The sequence below is a fragment of the Equus asinus genome, chromosome 29 (genome assembly GCF_041296235.1).
Source record: "Equus asinus isolate D_3611 breed Donkey chromosome 29, EquAss-T2T_v2, whole genome shotgun sequence".
In the NCBI taxonomy this organism is placed as follows: Eukaryota; Metazoa; Chordata; class Mammalia; order Perissodactyla; family Equidae; genus Equus; species Equus asinus.
In genome coordinates this window covers 30,912,350-30,933,411 of record NC_091818.1, presented here as the reverse complement: position 1 = coordinate 30,933,411, position 21,062 = coordinate 30,912,350, and the positions used below count along the sequence as shown (strand labels likewise).

The following is a 21,062-nucleotide window of genomic DNA, read 5'->3' as shown; positions in this document are numbered from 1 at the left end:
TGGGACGCCTACCACAGCATGGCTTGACAAGCGGTGCCATGTCCACACCCGGAATCTGAACTGGCAAACCCGGAGCCGACGAAGTGGAAAATGTGCACTTAACCTCTGCGCCAGCGGGCTGGCCCCCAGAGACAATCTTTTTGAATTACATACATACACACGTGCATGAGCACACACAAACACACAATCAAGAAATTTCTATTATACCTTAAAATTGAGCCTAATTTTTAAATGTATTTTGGATTTTGTATTTGTTTTGCAGTTCTTTGTATTTCATATTTTATTTTGTGTTTTCAAGCGACAACATGCCATGTTGGCTTCATTGCTTCAAGATCCCACTCAAAATTCGCTTCTCTGAAGTCTGAAGGATTTACATGAAAGAGAGGAGATAGCCCCTAGCCCTGCCCAGGCCCCTAGCAGTGCGTGACTCTAACTTTCTGGTCACTGCTAAGCTCTCCAGCTCCCCCAGCACTGCTCCCTTGGACTCCATCCACTCTGCACTTTTGGGTCCCTCATCCTCACCCTACTCCCTCCCACCACAAGGTCTTTCTTCTACTGGGAATCCTTTGCCTTCTCCTATTTGCCTACTTCTGCTTATTTTCGATTTTAGTTCAAAGGTCCTATGCTCCCGCAGGACCTCTCTGACCTGCTATCCTCTTCTGTGTGGCCCTGGTGCTTACCACACTTTTGATTTTATATTTATTTGTGGCTTATTTGCTTGATGGCTACTTCTCCCAATCGACTGTAAGCTCTATGAAAGTAGGAACCACGCCTGCAGGTAGGACTCACACCCTGTCCCCAGCCCTAGTAGAGTACCTGGCCCCAAACAGCTCCTTAGTATCCGTGAAGCGAACACATGGATGACTGTGAAATCAGACTCTATGTCTTCGGTTTAGCTCCAATGGGTAAGAAGTGGGGGAAGCTCTTCCCTGACCCTCGTTTTCTCTGTTGGCCCATCTTCTCAGGCTATCTCAAGTTAAAGATCTAGTTCAGATGCAGAGTATAGACTCCGCGTACTTGTGGCATTGCATAACCATAGTACACGATAGTTAATTCTACACAGATCTAGACCATTAACAATCGCCTTCCAGAAGGCCCTACCTAAGTGTAATTTATATATAGTGGGTAGCACAGAGTTTTAAAAAAATTGTTCAATTCTGGTCCCAGTTGGCAAAATTTTGCATGACTCTGGTTCCTAGCTTAGCAAGTTTTCAGCAATTGGGAGAAAGTTTTGAAATAGTAAACAGGAAAAGAGAATAGACAGAGAGTGTCTTTGACTCTCTCAAATGAAGACAGATTCCAAGTGGAACTAGTAGAAATAAATTTTCCCCACAAAAATTCCACTTTCAGCAGAGGATTCAGCCATGTCTAGCATACTGGCTGGAAAAAACCAATGCTACAGTAATACAGTGTAGACAATAATGCCCATTAACTCATACTCCTTAGTGTGGCTAGAAAAGCCTGGAGGGGAGAGAAAGCAACCCACTGAAGAGAAGATAAAACCAGCAGAGTCCTACTCCTAAAACCCTCCACCCTAGCCACATGGCAGAATTACTTAGGGAGCTTTTTAAAATTAGCAATAGTCAAGGACCCACCGTGGACCAACTGAATCCTCTCTCTGGAGGCTGGAACCTATGCATGCGTCCTCTTTAAAACTCCCAGGCAATTCCAAGGTGTGTGTATCTAGGGCTAAGGACCACTCCCCTGGGCCCTGAGCCCCCATCTCCTGGTTAGCATTTCTTCCTTTCCACCCTCTGTCTCACATGAGAGCTTTGGATCTCTGAAGCAGTAAGGTTCTCTCTTAACGACATCTCAGCCCTTAACCTACTGACATTGAAAGATTAAAGATCCTATTCTGCTGTTAGTACAATGAGCCCTAGAAGCATCTTAGAAGCTTTCTCTAGTCCCTAGGGATGCTCTCGTTCTACCACGTTATTTCTCCCACCTGTACACCTGCTCTCCTCTTGCTCCCCAAAGTGTGATCTAAAAAGTAGCATCATGGGTGTTACCTTGAAAATCTGGGTCATTTCCCAAGATTTTCCTGTTTCTTCTAGGTCTCGTCACACTGTCTCTAGTTTTCTTAGAATCATGCCATTTCTGAATCACAGAATACTAGAGATGGACTGTGTTATAAGATGAATCAACCCAGTCCCTTCATTTAGTAAATAAATTGATATTCCATGGTTAAATCTACCTACTTGATGAAGAGGACAGTCCAGGACTTCCACAAGCTTAATTCTCATAGCTTATTTACTTTGGGAATTCCTAATCTGTATTTCAAGCTGTAAGTGGCCCTGTGGATTACCACTGAATACTTTTAAATACCGAAAACCACATACTTATATTTTAGCAGAAATACACTCAGTATTCAGTTCATAATAACAGAACATCTAACACTCTTATGCATAAAATAGGGCTGCCCAGTTATGTACAGTGCTGAGATTCATATAATAAAGGCGCGATGATGTTAACGACCCTCAGGAGTCAACCACAACACACATCCGTGTGCACGTGCCTTGGGCTCACCCCTGATCTTGACGGCAGAGCCACAGTTTCGATGTTTGTGTGTGAGGCCTGGTATAATACTGCAACTCTGCTTCTCTTTCAAATTGATTGAAACACACCAGTGAGCCCTAAGACTTTCGTTGAGAACAACTACTAAAATATTCACAAGGACTATTTTTTTCAGGTCTGGATCACTCTAGGAGAGTGGTTTTCAAACTTTATCCCCAGGGAGACCGGTTAAAGCACAGATTGTCGAGCTCCCTTCAGAGTTGGTGATTCCGTAGGTCTTGGATGGGGCCCGAGAATTTGCACTGCTTACAAATTCCAGGTGACTCTGATGTTGCTTTTGGCGACCACATTTTGAGAACCACTGCTGTGTGGCCCTCTCCCTTTAGACTGGACCACACGAGGTCAGTTTAGAAGTTTCAGAACTCTTGTTAAAAATGAATTTTCATCTTCAGAGGAATGACTATCCCTACCTGCTTCCTCAACCAGCAATCCATAGGTGGGCTCTGATGAGCCCCTCCCCTGTTTGGCAAGTACAACACACGGCATGACCCTGGCCGAGGGCATCGCTAGCTTAAGTTTTCCGCTCCTGCTCCCCTCTCAGCCCAATCCTTGCCCTTCCCCCTTCTTGCTCTGACTGACTCTCATTCTTTCCCTTCTATCCCTGTCATTCCTCCTCAGCTGAATGGCAAGTGAGCCTTAAATCTCATTCTATTCCACTCCCATCCCACTTTGCAATTTGCCTGCCACACTTAGGTACAGGTCTTCACCCCTGGAAACTTCATTCCGCTCCCTCCTTTCTCTGAGGCAGTTTATCACTGTACCTGCTTAAGTGGTTATCAAAGCCTGTCCACTTTGACTTCACTTCCTCCCTTAACCCTAAGAGAATGATTTAACTTTCCAAGAGCCACTGATGTCTGAGTAAACTTTCTAAGGCCTAGCACCAGATTACCACCAGGGTTCTGTTATTTGTCAATGTTATTGTTTCCAACATAGAATTGGAAAGGGAACAATTCTTGGTCAAACAGCAACTGCCAAATACAGCTGAGATGGGTGCAGGGCTTACCGTGAATGAACCACTGCATCTGAAATCCTTTCTCACGGTGGCCCACCCCATCGGTATGGAACAGCACTTGGAGCTTGGAGCCTGTGGTACTCCCTGGAAGCGGAATATCTGCTCCACAGTAGCGCCCCATCCACTGCGGGCCATCGTAGAGCTGAAATCAGAGAGAAACTTCCCCAAGTAAAAAAGTCTCATGTGCCTTCTCAGATGGAAAAAGCAAAGTCCACTCACGTAGTGAAAGCTGTTCCTTGGTTCCAAAGTTAAGGGTAAATCAGCTGAGGTGGGTTGAGGACAAGAGGCTTAACATAATAATTAAAAATAGATAATTATATACAGAGAGTTTTACGGATAATTCCTAAGCCCAAAAAGTGTGGAAATCCAAATATTAATTGTTTGGTTTTATGTCAGCCTAGCAAGTCCCCTCTGAAGTATAATTCCGGCACAGAATAAGGAAATGGTGGGAGAACGAGACACGTTCACATATCAATGACACATAAAAGATGCTCGATGAATAGCAGCATTATAATCGCAAGATACCAATTTCTAAATGAATACTTACCAACTATAAAAAATTAGACATTTTAGAAAGCCATGAAGAAGGAAAATACAAAAATTAAACTCACTCAAGATAACCACTGTTAATATTTTGTTAATAGCAGAAGTTTCTCTCCTTAGCATTTTTTCATTTGTTTGGATATGTACATATACACACGTGTGCAGGTGCCTATGCGTGTGGATAAATTTTGGCCACACATTTAATTGTGTTCCTTGTTTTTCACTAAGTATGTCACTAAATAGTCTATGTAAACATTTTTATTGGTGGCATAAAATGCTACATTTACATTACAATTCTGTTGTTGTTCCTTTAAGACATTTCCAATTTTATTGCCAATATAAATATTTGTTTGATATTTGAAATTTCCCTCAGGAAAGATTTTTCAACAAGAGGAACAAATCAAAGGGTATAACCTTTATGGCTCTTGACATATATTATTAAATTTCTTACCAGAAATTTTACAGCAATTTATCCTCCTTCCAGCAGTTTACAGAAATGTTTCTCGCAGTGGAACTTTGGCAATTATGACTGTGATTATTTTTAAAGCTGACGATAACGGTGAAAAACTAGGGGCTTCTTTTGTAATTGTCTTAATTTGCATTAATTTGAGGTTGCAGGTTCTTTCACCTTTACAGGACATTTAGATTTCTTCTCTTGGAACTTTCCTGTGGAGGTCTTTGCCCATTTTCCCATTGAGGTATTTATACACCCTGTTGTACACTCTTTACCTCCCTCATTTAGTAATTCCATCAGAGACACATCTTCAAAATCAAACAATCAATCTCTCTGCCATATGTCTTCAACCAGGAAAGACAATGATAGTCCAAAAAGATTGGCTTCCTCATGACTCAGGCCACTATTTTATTTTCTCTTAATCTCCTAATGTCCAGATTAAACCCTTTGTTCTAGTTACCCTTGGGATGAGCTGCCCACGAGGATAAAATGGAAAATGTCTGATCATAGACGCACAGACTTCCTCGATTGTTCTCTTGGGGAGTCCATGAGAGTGTATGTGTTTGCAAGTGTCTACATGTAAACACACAATCTGGATCCAATAAATTCCAAGTGGACCCAATTACTTTTATTTACTGAAATGTTATGATATAAAATACTTTTGGAAACATACTGATTCGAACATGGAAAACTTTATGAACAAATTCCACAAAGCACCTCTACGGAGCTTCCCTGATTCCCATAGCCAGTCATAAATTAGTTTTCCTTTGAAATCCCTCAGCTTTTCATCTGGGCTTCTTTGTGGAAATGGTCACATCCCCTTGCATTCTTGTTAGCAGCATGTGTGTCTTATCTCCCCTACAGATGATGAGTTTCCTTGGAGCCCAGATCAGCTCTCCCATTCCCCTCACTGCCTGGTGCGGGGCTCTGTCAAGGGCAGATTCCCAATACATCGTCAGTGAACGAACACAATGATTGCCCCACGACAGCATTTATTTCAATGGGACTTAATCTGCCCTCTGCCTTGAGCCCTGCATAGTTAGATCCATCTCAGGGTCTCGCAGTCCTCAGTTTCCGCGAGTTTCTTTTAGGCAGCAAAGGGTCTGGATCGTTTGTGGCCACTCTGCAGAGGAGCACCAGGCAGGGCCTTGTTCAAGATCACAATAAATCACAGATTTCTAAATGTTGGCCTGTCTCATTGAGTTCTCCAAACTGGCTGCTCGTCAGACATACATGCTTGTGAGGTCTGGGGGGAGGTCAGCTGAGATTTAAAAAGAGGAACTCAGAAGTCCATTATATCACTCACCTTTAAATACTAAACCTGAGCATTTTAAGCAAATGAGTAAAGACACTGATGAGGTTTCTTTTTCAGGCTTATCGCTCCAACTTCCTTTTTATTTTTTGAATACTGCTGCTTCAAATGTGTATCTTTAGATCAAGTTTCTAGTATTCTAGATATTCGACAGCAGCCATAATGAGGGAGTGAGGATGAAAGAAAGAATGAAGCAACATAAAAAGAAGAGAGAAAACAGCAAAAGCCCTTCACCTCAGATCCCAGGTCCCACCAGCTAGCAGGAGGTGGAGGTGGGGGCAGAGGTCCATGTTGCAATCTGTTTACTCCAAAGTTACTGCTTTACTGTAGAGTATTTATTTCAGCTTCAGAGTTTTTATTAAATCTAGTGTATGAATTCCAATTCAAAACTAATTAATACAAAAATAAACATACTGTTCCCAAGCAGAGGCATAATAAGCAAGAAAACACTCTACTGTTTTCCACCCCAAAAGGCTCATTCTTAACTTTGGATTGTAGTTCAGTAACCAAAACTTTATTTCACCTTTATCCAACAAGATGTAAGGCAGGATTTCTCTAGAACTGTAACAACTCTAAGCTTTATGGATCTTCTGAAATACTCAGCAGCGACCCTTTGAGGAACCATATTTTAGATTCTACACAAGGTCATAAGCAGGATGGGATTTTTGCCTCCCAGCTCAGCAAGGTTAAAAAACCTGACATTTTCACATGACTTGGAGGGGATTTTTTTTTCCTTCCTTCCGGATGGGATTACTTCACTGAAGGGGAGCCCCTGAATCCCAGTCCTTCTTAAATAACACATTGTGAATGGGAGGGGGGCAAGGGCAAAGGGAGTGGGTTTGGGGGGGGTGACGCTGATGAATGACAATTAGTTTCATTTTGTCTTTGGAGAGGCAAGAAGGATGCATTGAAATGAACATGAAATAGACATTGATGAAAATGCTTACATAGAACGTCAAATAAATTAACGAATTAATTAGTGTATAACAATACCTCTATACAAAAAAAAACCCCATTCCCTCAGTTTTATATCCTTCTAAAGTTTACACTTAATTAAATCAGGGTTTTTTGTTGATAGTCACACAGATGGCTAACGTCACCTCTACAATTCATTCCCGCGTAAACTTACCACACAAAAAGAAATAGTCATTTTTCAAAGTACACAAATACTAGTTACCATGGCAACCAGTTGGTGCCTGCTGCTCTTGATTCTGTTTTCAGAGCAGAATGTTAACCACAGGACATTCCAGCTGTGACTCATTGCCACTGCTGGCAAGCATGCCGGCTTGGTCCTGCTAAGGGTATGATTTCCCTTCTTTTAGAAAGCCTAAAGCTCTACTCAGTCTGAACAATATCTGAGGTTGGAATTAAGTCCATATAAAGGAAACTGCTAGAAATTAAGAAGAGGAAGATTGAGATTTTCACTTTGAATATGCAGATCTAATTTGTATAACTGTGTTTAGAGGTGGTGGTTGTTTTTTTTAAATACCTGAAATGCTGCTTACATTTTCAAGTTAGCTGTTAAATGTATCTTCAAATGTGAATATGTGTATATACAAAATCTCCTGTATAGAATCTTTGCAGTTATTCTCTTCAGAAGACTATTCATTTAGGATTCTTGTAGTTTAGGTCCTCCTACCCCTACCCCACCCCGAAATATCTCAACCACTCTTAGGACACTCAAAGAGGAAGGAAACCTCTTGCCCAAGCCACATTTACCAATTTCTATCTACTTCCTTTGCGTGTGTTTGATAACTTGCCACATGCATAGCCTATGAGTGACTTCAGACTCCAGTTGCAATAAGTAACTATCCATGGACTCCTTCTAAATATTAAGGACCCATACATACAAGGTGGAAGATATAAAGCCAAAGATACATCCCTGACAGAGATAGTCCAATTTTTGTATGATTAGGGTTTTGTAGATACTTTAGGAATCATTGCAACTCAAGTCTGGAGGAACCCAGAGTTAGCTAATGTGTACCTCAATCTGTCCCCTCAGTGGGAGTCAACTTTATGAACTGCAAGAACTTTCAAAACAGAAGTGTGCTTTTCAAGTGCCTCTTTCTTGCTAAATTGTTTTATGACTTTGAAATTAGTGATTGTAATTAATGAAATTATAATTAACTGTCTCATATATCTGAGCACAGGCTGTATGGGTTCTTTTCTAAACCCATTTTAGAATCACAGTGAGTAACAAATAAGACGCAGCCCTTTCTATTTTAGATTGGCATATAATTCATACTTTTTCCAGTATTGTTTTTCTTATTTACTTGAAGTTTTTCTGCAAGAAAATTCTTTTTTATAGTGGAGGATTAATTTTAAGAATTAGTTAAACATAGTCCATATAGAGAAATTAAAATTTCTTTGGGATGATATCATTCAAATATGGAGAAATTTCTGGAAAAAAATTTGGTCCATTTCCTATGACAAATCTCGAAAAAAATTTTATCCTTTAGAGTTTAATTTGTGATTGAAATAATTCATCTGCTGTGAGGGAGAATTCTAGATGTAGCAGAGAATCCCCTAATATTTGCGGAGAACAAAAATTCTGGTCAATGTAAAGAAGATAGCTAAATTTCTGAGAACTAGGCTCAATGAGTTCATAGCATGGCTTTTTGAAGTCAATGTAACTAACAGAAGATTATATTTCACTTAGAAACAGGAAAGTAATTTTATTATAGGAACATACAGAGAATATTCAATGTGGTTTGTGTCAGGCTCTCGGTTCATAGTCCAATCCAGCTCTAAAATTTGCTTAGAATATAATCTTGTGAAAATTACTTAACCTCTCTAAGCTGAAAGGTCTTTATAAATCTGGCATCGTAACAGTTCATATCTCCTAATGTTGTTGTAAACAGCAAACGAGACAAATCACGTAACAGGTTGAGTGTGAGGCCTGGCATGGAGAATGTGCTCAAAATGTTATTCTAACTCTTGGTCAGAGGCAAAGGGAACTAACATTTTTCCAAAGAAACCACTCCAGAAATAGCTTTGAGAGAAAAAATATGATGGGTAGAGAGAACTTGGCTTGACTCATATAAAACATTTCACAGAAATCATCCCTGGCCCGGCAGACAGGGAAGCAGCAAGTCAATGAATCACTTGGGAGGAGATAGACAGCCATTACTTGCAGCGTGTTGCTATGACGACCTGGTTCTGTGTGGAGACTGAGGCCACGGGTGGGGTCCATAGCCCAGGGCAAATCACGCTGCTGGGGAGAATGTAAGCGTAGTCCGTGTGTTGGAGTTGAGGGAGATGGTGGATGATAAAACAGGATGGTGGTGAAGACAGCTTAGGAAATCTGTCAAGGCTGCCCTGGTGAGGTGGACAGGAAGAGACAACTGGTAAGAAAAGTGGCTCTCTGTGTGTTTTTTCCCGTTCCAGCCTCCTCTCCCCTTTCTGTCCAGCCAGGCTGCAGCTCTAGTTGCTTAGCCACTGAAGCTACAAAGGGGTGGGAATTGGTGAATCTTGGAGCACCTCTTCAGATTTTCCCCACCCCAAGAAACAATTGCTACAAGATCTATGGAAACTGCCTTATTAGAGTAGTTATTAAGAATGTTGTTGCCCAAGTTTACACACAAATCTCCTGAATAAGCTTAGAACTTTCAGAGTTTACTTTCAATTTGACGGGCTTTGAAATACTCCTGCCACAAGGGTAGAAATTGCCAAATGAGATTCATAGAGTAGGGTAAAATGCTCCCACTGTGGATAAGAAAAGCCTAGGGGGGTAAAAACGTCATCCAGTTGTGGAGGGTAAATTAGGCAGATGTTGAAGAGGAATGCTAATAAGCAGAGAGTGGTAGACTCTAGATGGCTCCATGATGGCCCCGGGAGGCAATGTCTCCTCCATTAGACACACAGCCACGCACAGAGCACTCTGATATATAGGCACACATCTTCCCCCCGGCACAGGCAAAGCCACACTGCCACATGCTCACAAGGTGGGGCAGGAAATATGACATCCCTATCTAAAATTAAACAATTACTCATAATGCTGGGCTTTGCATAAGAGCAAGAAACCCATCGAAAGACCACGCTCTGAGTTACTTTGTGCCATTCTGAGTTAGAGGTCTGTCTCAAACACAGACCATATAGTCTCCCTCCCATTGTAGCTGGTTGCTGTCTGCTCTACAATGAGATTTTTTCTGCTTTCTACACATTACTCATTTTAGAGGCCACAAAGTCTGATTTGGGTTTGTTCATTTTTTGGGGTTGTTTTAAATCATTGTCTAGTAATGGATGTGTGCAAAGATTTAACTACAAAGATGTTTATCTCAGCATTGTTTATAATAGTGAAAATTTGAAAAGATTCTAATTGTTCCACAATGATACTTGGTGGCTGTATTGTGATGCTGGAATATGCAATATTGTAAATGCTGTGGTATAATAAATAATATGGAGAAACATTCACAAGCTATTGTTACATAGGAAAAAGTCATAGGATAATATGTACAGAATCATCCCCTTTGACTATTAATATAAATATATAGGAGAGAGTACAGGAAATAAATACCACCAAATATTAGTAGTAGTGAGGTAATTTAGGTTATTTTTATTTTATCTAGGTTTTTCTATATTTTACGAATTTCCACCATGACTATGTATTCCTGTGTGATCAGATAAGTTTATGTTTAAAGTATTATCTTTGGGGACCTATGGACACAGCACTGTAGATACGCATTTGTAATGTTTTCTCAGTCTCAGAATTCCATACCCCTTCAGCTTCTCAGATATCAGCTGGTCTGCTGAAAATATTACACTGTCTATCTGCATAGTCTTTTATACATACCTCAACATTATACATGAAAATGAGCCCATTAAAATGTCATTATGTAAGGCAATCTCCTTCAGCACTAATTTAAAACCACATTTTGTCCCTAATGCTTCCTTTCTTAGCATAGCTAGGTTTTTATTATTAATTAGACCAATTCTTTATTAAAACAGAATTCCTTCAGATGTTCGGGGACTAAAGACTTCTAGCAAACATAAGTGTTGACAGTCGCTGATGGAGCAATCAGTGCCTCATTCCCTCCCTGGTGCTAAGTGAAATGCTTTGAAAGCCAAGCGTACTCTCCGTTGTATACATGAACATTTAGTTCCACGAACCACAGTGAAACACTGAACATTTTTCTAAAATATCATCCTGCCTCCTAAAAGCCTCAGCCTGCGCTACAGATGGACTCAGAATGTGGTTCAGAGAACACCAGGAAATCATAGCACCTTGAGCTGGAAGGACCTAGAGCCTGCCACGGAGATGTTTCTGCAATTCAGAGAGAGTGAGAGAAGAAAACCCATTAAATAAATAGTAAATGTAAGAACTGAAGGGTAAAGATGGCATTTTTTAAAAAATTCTGAAATGCTGCAATTGGAAATCTTTCCTATTTTCAAAAGTAGACAATCAATATAATTGATCAAAATGCACAATGATTTCTAATTTCAAAATTTAGCATTCTGACATTTGTATTCTTTTTTTAAGATTGGCACCTGAGCTAACATCTGTTGCCAATCTTTCTTTTTTTTTTTTTCTCTTCTTCTTCTCTCCAAAGCTCCCCCCAGTACACGGTTGTATATTCTAGTTGTGGGTCCTTCTGGCTCTGCCATGCAGGATGCCACCTCAGCATGGCTTAATGAGCAGTGCTAGGCCTGCACCCAGGATCTGATCCAGTGAAACCCTGGGCCACCGAAGCAGAGCGTGCGAACTTAACCACTCGGCCCTGACCTTTGTATTCTTATTCCTGTGTGTGTCTGTTAGGTGGCGGAAGAGATTTTCCATGCACTCACTACACGTGGCCTGTCTGAGGGGCAGAGCCAGGTGAGGACCACCAGGAAAGGAAGTGTGGAAAGAGCAATTTCAAGTTTTGAGCATTGAATGGAATTTTAACTGGCTTCAGGGTAGAGTGGAAATTATTGGTAGGCCTGATTATTATTCATCCTGATTCTGTCCTTCATGTTTGAGAGAACAATGAGAAGGGAAACACACTTTCTTTTGAATCTGAGGGCAAAGGCTCTCCTTTGAAGGCTGGTGTGTTTGCTTCATTAACTGTGGCAAATTAACGCAATCGCTTGAAAATTCTTCTTTATGAGGGATGGTCAGAAAAGATCAGCATTTCCTTTTGAGGAAAGGGATTTGGATCACATTGAGATAAACATCTCTCCTTTTAATTTTCTATAATTAGAAAAAAACACATTTTACTCGGGCAACTTTGGAGTCTTAAATTTCTTAAAGAATGCATCTTGTAATGCTTAATGACACTAAAAAGTATGTGGCCTAATTAACCAATGGATGCATTTCATTCTAGACTCCTTTGGAATCCAGATCATGCTCAGTACAATGCCAGACTCGCATCTGGCATGGAGACATAAATTGAATTGTTTGGTATACTGCTATCACTTTTTATGCCTGTTTTGGAAAAGCAGTTGCCCTCAGAATTGAAATAGCTTATCTCTGAATTCTAAGCAAAATGCCAGGCATCCTAGAAGCAAACTTCCTCTGACAGACAGTTCTAGGAAGCATGACTCATTTGCCCAGGAAGTGCTCAAGGAGGTGCCAGGATGATGAAAGTCAGCTCAGACCCATTGCTGCTAAGACGTGAAATCTCTCCTGCTTCTTTGCATCTCTCCAACCAGCAAATGGGATCTTAACCACTACTCTTCTCAGATTCAGATATAGAATCCTTGTGGCTTTTGTAGAAAAACTGAGAGGCCAGGGGACGGAAGCCCTGCTTTCAACATGTGGGGCCAATCTATGTTATTCACCATTAAGAAGGCTGTTTTGGAAACCATAGCTTTTCATTTACTGCAAAATATTTTTGAGAGCAAAAAGTAATGTATAAAATTGCGTTTATGTTGAAATAATAATAAATCATATTTATAGCTGAGGATTGTTCTAGGCCCTTTGTATGTATTAGCTAATTTAAAATTCCTAGCAGCTTTATAATGCAGGCAGTATTGCTATCCTCGTTTTAAAGTTCTGGAAACCAAGGTACGTAGAAGTTTAGTAATTCAACAATCTGAAAGGCAACAACTATTCAAGAAGAATTTTTCTTGTTTCCTTCATTAGTAATTATTTTTTAAAAATAAGAATTGTTAAGTTCGAGAATACCGCAAAGTCCTTATTCTCTGTAATAATAGAGAATGAGGAAAACAATTTTTTAAGCTACAGTGATAATACCCAACACTCCTGTTAGTTAACGGAATTAACATTTTCTTCATTATATTTCTTAACAGAGCTTGGAGTTAAATAAGTGGACTAAAATATTGACATCATTTTATCCTTTGTGAGAGGTATCAAAACTCATTAATGAAGTAGGCTGCAGACAGAAAGAAGAGGAAGAGTACATGTCTGGAGGAAAGAACCATTAATTATATCTCAGCCTAAAGAATTGAATGCTCTCTATCTGTGAACTTCTCTATAGCTAACTGAGGTGCTTCTCTTCTATCAGGATCAGTGCAAATAACGAGAGTGAACATTTATGTAAGTGTTCACTATGTGCCAGGCTTTGTTCTGGCTCTTTATATATATACATATATATATATATATAAACTCATTTACACTGATTAACCCATTTTACAGATGGGGAAAGTAAGGCACTTAGAAGGTAGGTAACTTGCTCAACATTACCTGGCTAGTCAGTGGTGGAGTCTGGGTTTAAACCCTGGCTATCTGGCTCCAGAGTCTTCATTCCTAAGCACTATGCTAGACTGAATAGTTACCAAGACTACCGAGCAAGACTGTACATTCCATCATGTAGCCTGGGCACCCATAAGACATTCTCCTGTGAGTGAGCAAGAGATGATCTTTGCTTATTATTGGCATCCCACAGAAGTCTGCAGACAGAAGAGAGCTGGCTTCAGCAGTTCTGATTCCAGTGAATCTCCCAAGGACAACAGAGCAGTGTCTGGAGTTGTGGTTTATCTTTAAACCAAAAAATTGTGAAATCGAGGTTCATTGTTTCTGAGAACTGTACAGAATCTGTTATGTCTTCATGTGATCAGCAGTGATGTGTGTTACAAACACAAACATCTGTTTACCCTTTACTTATTAGAGAGGATGCAAAGTCTTTAAAAGGATAAAAAAGATGAAAGTCCTGTCAAGAGCTATGCACACTCATAACTGACAGGTCACGAGGAATGGAGATGGCACTTCCAAGAGATGGAGGCTGCAATAAGGATGAGAAGCAACATCCTGAAAGGTCGGAGGAAGAATCTGAATGCCCACATGGGAGCTAAGCTCTCTCCAGAAGGAGTGTCGGGGGATAAGAAGAAGCATTTGTTGAGTACTCAATATTTGCCAGGTGTGTGGATTATCTCATTTAATCTTATAACAACTTTATGAGTAGGTGTAATTATTCCCTCCATTTTACACATGAGGAAACCAAGCCAGTTAGAGGATAAATCCCATGCCCAAGATCACATTGCTGAGGAGGGACCAAGCTTTGAACCCAGGTGGGCTGCAGACACACCCGGTTAGACAGAGCTGAGCACAAAGCTGGGCTCCATCACTGCCTGGCGGCATGATCTTGAGTATTGTTCCCTATCTGAGTCCCAGTTCTCCTGTCTGTTAACAAGCATAAAAATACCCACTTACTGGACTACTGTGAGGATAAGCCACAATCTCTATCAAAGTATTTATAATAGTGCCTAGCATGTAGTAGACATTTATTACATTATTAATTCTCAAAATAAACATTTGAGATGTGAAGGAGAACTTTCTAATATCTCAGGAACTTAAAAGTTTTGTTTCTTTGTACGAGAATAAAAGTGGAATAAACATGGAAAACATCTCTTGAATGTTTCCCTAAGAATGTTCTGTGGAATACAAACGTCCAATAAATGTTAATCAGTTAGAATTTGAGGCAAAGACTACTCTATCTGGAATGTTGCCTTTGGTGTCCCCCTCGGTGTTTCCTCCATGAGTGGAGGCCCCACTATCTCTCCTGATTGTTGCTCTTGGATGCAGTCTGTTACAGGGCATCCTGATGTCGTTCTTTCTTTCACTGTATTACTGCCACCCCCCCCACCCTGATCCAATGGTTCATCCATTTCTGTCGATTTTACCTCCTAAGCACTCTCAAATCCTTGTGCCATGTTCTCCCTCCACAGCAATGTGAAGAACTGGTGCCATCTCTTTCATCTGGACAGCAGCAACCCTCCTACTGGATCTCCACAAGTACTCTTACCTTCCTTCAATTTATTCTAGAAGCCAGAGTTCTAAAAGGGCCAGCCTGAGCAACATGAGCAATTTCCCTGCTCACACTCTTGAAAGATCTCTTGCTGCTCTTAGGGACGTCATTGAAACTCTTCCTATGCTCACAACATGCTACACTTGCAGGTCCCTGCATGCCTGGAAGCCTCACGCTTGGCCTCAGCCACATTGTTCTCCTTTCAGTTCTGACAAAGATTCTCTCTTTGACCCAACTCTAGCCTTCTCAACTAGGCCTCAAACTTGGCCTATAAAATCTATAGACTCTTGAGGCCAGCCTATGGCCTAGTGGTTAAGTTTGGTGCAGTCTGCTTTGGCGGCCCAGGTTCGGTTCCTGGGTGGAGACCTACACCACTTGTCAATGGCCATGCTGTGGGGGCAACCCACCTACAAAATAGGGGAAGATTGGCACAGATGTTAGCTCAGGGTTAATCTTCCTTAGCAACACAAAACAAAACTATAGGCTCTCAGCACAAATGATTTCATCCACTCACCCCCCACACATTAAAAGACTTAAACACTAACATAGCTTCTAACAGCTCAAGGCCACATCCCTAAGATGACCCTAGCCCCCCTTACAGTATCTGCCTGAGAAAGTTCAAGGCTGCCAAAAGCATTTACTGTTTGTTCCAGCCACCGTCTGAGGATGGCCCCTGACCATCCTTTCTTAGATCACTTCCTACAAAGGCTTACAACGGTGAATCCTCTGAGTCGTTTTGAGATGTATATGTATCTCCTACAACTCAGGAGTGTCTTTCTCAGGGATGTGAAAGCCATACCTTTGAAATGTAATCATCATGAAAGCTTGTCCCCCAGTCTCTGTGGGAGGAAGACTCTTAACTTCCATCACCGCCAGCTAACAGACACAGCTGGCCTCAGCACATCAACGCTGACCATCCCTTATAATTGCTCACATCCTGACTCTGCTCGAGCCCCTGTGGGTCCCCCTCCCTGCTCCCTGATTCTCCCTTTAAAATGCCCAGTCATCTCTGGACAGGCTGAAGTGGATCCTCTTTCCCTGCTGCACTTGTATACTCCTGATAAAAATCTGTCCCGACCACTTTCACCAGTGTCAGTTCCTCAGACACAACTTCCTCTAGTGAAGCCTCCAGCTTCCTTGACACCTTGTTGGGTCTTCCTCAAGGATGCCTTTCCAGACACACAGACGAGCTTGGTCCTTCCACTTCATGTCTTCAGAGCACCCCATAATACTCCTTAACCCAGCTCTAATTAAATTTGTACTGTGAGATAAATTGACTAACATCTGTCTCCACCATGAAGACAAGGAAAACTGAGGCTAAAACAGGTATATTTCCACGGCCTACATCTCTAAAACGTATTTGAATGACTGAGTGAATGGATAAATGAGTGAACGTTGAATAAATATGCAACTAATAGGATACTAATAGCTTGAGGAAGCACCACAGAAAAGCAGAACAAAACAACAAACTGTTTAACTGTGTTTAACATGGCATTTCCTAAATTTATTAGAACACAGGTTTCTTTATTTGTGAAAATCTACCAACATTTGTGGCAGAGACAGCCATGTGGTGATAAATGGCAAGCAATAGGACATACTGGAGTATATGAGGAAGCCATTTGGTGTAAGCCTGATTCGGCCTGACCTTGTTTTTCCAAAAGGCCCTGACATGGCTGTTGAGCATGCACTGTATATCTGCTTTAAGCATTTGCTATGTCCCAAAGACAAGAACAAATGGCCTTAGGATAGAGGTGCAACTTCCCCTACACTGGCAGTTCCTTAAGGATAAGCATCTCTCCCTAGACCAGGAATTGACTGCTGTGCTCACCTGTGACCACCCAGCTCGAGACAACAGATCTGCCACCCTGCTGTGTCCACCCAGACAGCAGACCTACGACCTGCTGTGTCCATCAATCACTGTGCCGACAGAGCAGTCTCGTGACTATTGTAAAAGGGACGTTTCAATCATATGTGGTACATGCTCTTTGATGGTATATAGCCTCTTTGTACACCCCACTTCTTTGGAGTGCTCCATTCCTTTGTCGAAGGACTCTCCCAGGCTATACGGTGTTCACATCTGGCTCATAATAAACTCACCCCAATTGTGATTTATAGATTAGTTATAGATTATTTGCGTCAACAGTGGTTTCCCCACATCGACTTCCCCTTTGTCTGGGTTACTGAATCACCATGTGGAAGGCAAGAAACACCTGCACTGGACGCCGATGTGACTGAGAAATAAACTTGTATTGTGTTAAGCACCTGAGAATTTAGGACTTCTTCGTAACAACAGGCAATATTACCTCAACTAATTACAATATCACATGGGCCTGACACTTCACAGTCATGGTGGGGAAAGGTTGCTCAGGTTACAGACTGAGAAAACATAGGTGTAGGACTGAAAGATTCGGGGACATTGGTGATGTTTTCATCCATTCTTTCAGTGAAACACAGTATTTTGCAATGGAAAGGAGCACATGAGAGTGTAAAAAACAATGATATAAACATCTGGTGAACAGGATGACATCAGAAAGAGGGTTTGGCAAGAGATGAAATGAATCTTATAAAGACTGGAGGGAAATGCATTTGACAGAAGTCACTGACATAATCAAGAGGACTTGAAACTGACATCGTGGAAATGGGGAAGGCATAGAAAGATATGAAAGGATCTTATGGAAGATGATAGTGGCGAAGATGCCAAATACAGAAAGGAGGGAGAAAGCTTAGAATCAGAACACAAAAATTGCAAAGTAAATCTGGCATTTTTGCATAATGAAATAAAAATAACTACAGTAGCACCAGGCCTTGATGAGATGAAGCATATAATTCAGCTATAGCATGGAAAAGTAAGACGCATTAAAAAAAAACATTTAATAGCACTCAAAGGTATGTGATAAGTAGACACCCATTGAAATATTTATAAGCCCCCAAGAAAGAGCTATGAAGTGAGGATAAAATGTGCTGTCATTGTGGAAGTGGACTACAGACAGTGGTCTCAAGTGCTGGATGAAGGGCTTGTGGGGCGCTCGCTCCCTTGGGATCCCCAGGGATTTTCATCTGCCCCCACCTCCACCTCCTGCTAGGTGAGGTCTAGGAATATGTTTTTCTAACAGGATCCCTAGATGATTCTGGAATGCCACCAGATTCAGCAGCCAGTTATAGGGACTTTATCCTCCACCATGAGCTTCTTCCTCGGTAGAGACTGCAATTTTTTACGAAAGAAATATATCATCACAAGTGCAACAAAAAGAGACACACAAAGGTGGCAATGGGGAGATAATTTTAATCTCCTGGACATCTCCTAGATGTCTTGTTCTGAGAAAAGCATGGCCCTTGATGAATTCTTTATATACTTTCCTCTCCCAAAAAGTAAAGAAAATAGTGAAGACATGGGCTACTCCAGACTAACAGGCCGGCAGAGAAGTGGTTGTTAACGTAGACATGACCAAAACATTAGGGGAGAGTGATCAATTCCCCTAGAGCCTGTGATGACTGGATACATCGGTGATGGGCCTAAGGTTTTAGGGAGTCAGACTTCAAAAAAAAGATAGGAGCCCATGGACCAAAAAAAGTAAAAATGAAAGAAAAAAGAGAAGCAAAAAAGAAAAGAAAAACGATAAATTCTAAAAAAATTAAATTCTGCCCACAAAGTCAGGAATAAATTTGGGGGCAATAAAAGGGGAAACCTCTGAGGAAATCAAGAAGAAACCCATGGAGCTACATAGGAGCTTTCTGACCATTTTATCGGCACACATAGAAATTAGCTAAACTTTGGGAAACAGCACAGCTGGAAAGGATGTCTATTTTCTAAAGCTGTGACTGGGGCCAAAGAAAGATAAAAATATGAATTGGGCTGACACTTGCAGAAGATAGCACAGCGTGATGAAGGACAAGTCCACATGCTTAGGAGGATGTTTAAACTGGAAGAATAGACATTGACATCCAATTTAGAAGATAAGACAGTCAATTCCTTTAAATGAATTCTTTCAGGCTGAAGTGAATTACATCCTGCAGTACTGAAAGGGACGGTTCCTACAGAGCTAATTTTGTGGTCCTGCTGAATTCATGGGTGTTTGCGAGGCGCTTTAGCATGCCAGCAGAGCCCCAGCCCCTGCTCAGAGATTTTGCCTCAGCCCACACACATGGTCTGTGAGCAACACTGGCCGGAGGGCTGGACCTCACCGTTCCTGGCCAGAGCTGCTCGTACTGCCTAAGGGGCGCCCATCCATAAGCATCCACGCCTTTGCTGTCAGCCTCAAAAAGATTAGTCACCTGTGCTGGTCACTTGTCACCAAGGGAAAGTCTGGTTGGTTGTAAGCACTTGAGGTAAATGGTCATGTAAAGTCATGGCTGGGGTGGCCGTACTGTAGCTAAAATTGTGAGGTTGCAGAAACTCCAAGGAAGCTTTTGAGGGGAGAGATGGGAATGGAGTATCCGTATGCAGGGAGAAGGAACAAAGCCAAGAAAGAGGGGAGAATCCACTGAGCTGCCTTTGTACCTGCCCTCTCCTGGCTTTTCAGTTCGTTCTGTTTGTCATGAGCCCTCTTACTTCCCTCAGAGGAGCAGTCCTTTCACAAACATGAATCTTTCCCATGTGGTTTAGTCTGAATGCGTACCTGCAACCAAGAGTGTAAAGCAGAACAAAGAAAAATAGGAGGATTGCAAGGTCTCAAGAGAAGATGTTTGACTTCACAAATGTGCAAAAGATTTATTCCGGAATCTCACAGATGAGTAAGATTGGCAGTAATTTTTGGAAAAATTCTAAATCAGATGCTAAAAATAATTTGTCAGCATGTAATGAAGAAAGAGGTGATTATAATAAATGACCATTGCTTACCTATGATGAAGTCATGCTAAGGTAACATAAATTTCTCTTTGCAATAGTGTCACTAGAGTGGTAGATCCAAGGGCTCCACGGACAGTCTCTCATGCCACCTCCAAGGGTGACAGAAAACCATGAAAGAGAGTACAGATACAGAGTGTGTGGGGTTATGGCTTAGAGCAATGGCCCTCAGCCACAGTGCCTTGGAGAAAGTACCTGGCTTTGTCACCTATAACCTTTGTGACTGTGGACAACCTGTATTTGCCTCAATCATCTCACCTGTCAAATGGGGATAATAATATTTCCTACATTGCAGTGTTGCTGTGATAATTACCCAGCAAATAAGAAGTGCTCAATAAAGATCAGCTATTATTATTACCAAGTTGTTTGAATAGGGCTCTCCCAAAAGGGTTCAATAATGGATCATTTTAACCAAAGAAACCTATCATTTTGGAGTATTTGAAACAGGCACCATCTTGTTTGACATTTTTATCAATCTTTCAAGAAGAGGCCAATGGCCAAGGGGTCTATATGCAAATGAATAATGCTCTACAGACCAGAGAATCAGGATACAGAGGAACCTGATGTGATAAAAATTTTCAGGTAAAACAGTCAAATATAACTTACTAGGAATAATATCCTATGTATGGTTATGAAACCATTATAATTCATGTAAAAGTGACCTGAAGATTATAGTCTTAATACAGTCCAACGTTATGTCTTGACTAACAATTCGCCCATTTAACCTCAGCTTACAATACCAGAAGTGTATGACTCAGCATCCTTGGCCCTAACCACGTTAGTTGGAGTGTTGCATCCAATCCAGGGCCACATTTGAAGACACACTGACATACAAGAGAACATGCAGAGGAGGGTGTTCCATGAGAGCATGCCATATGAGGACTAGTTAGGGAAACAAAGGATGAGGATTGGAGAAAACAGGCCATGACTTATGCTGATCTCATTGTTAGACCTAGGACAGTGAATTTATGGACTCAGACGTCAGTCTACACTCACTCTCTCCCCTTCGTGCCTCTTCGCACTACGGTCTCGCTCCTGCTCCCATCCCTCAAACACTGCTCTGCTCAGAGTCACATTCATCTCCAAGGGACACTTCTCAACCTTAACATTTCTGGACCATTTGGAAGCATCTCACCTTG

The 21,062-nt window shown here is 41.3% G+C and overlaps 1 protein-coding gene and 1 long non-coding RNA gene across 2 annotated transcripts in view; one reads left to right on the top strand and one right to left on the bottom strand.

Moving 5' to 3' along the window:
- The window catches only part of CUBN (cubilin), a 256,171-nt gene that overhangs the window by 160,377 nt on the left and 74,732 nt on the right, over positions 1 to 21,062 (bottom strand). Inside the window, exon 28 of the mRNA XM_044762035.2 lies at positions 3,578 to 3,728. Within this exon, the coding sequence (XP_044617970.2) occupies positions 3,578 to 3,728 (151 nt within the window). The remainder of the gene's footprint in view (positions 1 to 3,577; positions 3,729 to 21,062) is intronic.
- On the top strand, positions 9,103 to 17,180 carry LOC123281982 (uncharacterized). Its single transcript, XR_011499321.1, has 3 exons — positions 9,103 to 9,242; positions 13,944 to 14,192; positions 15,001 to 17,180. It is a non-coding gene; the product is annotated as an uncharacterized lncRNA (long non-coding RNA).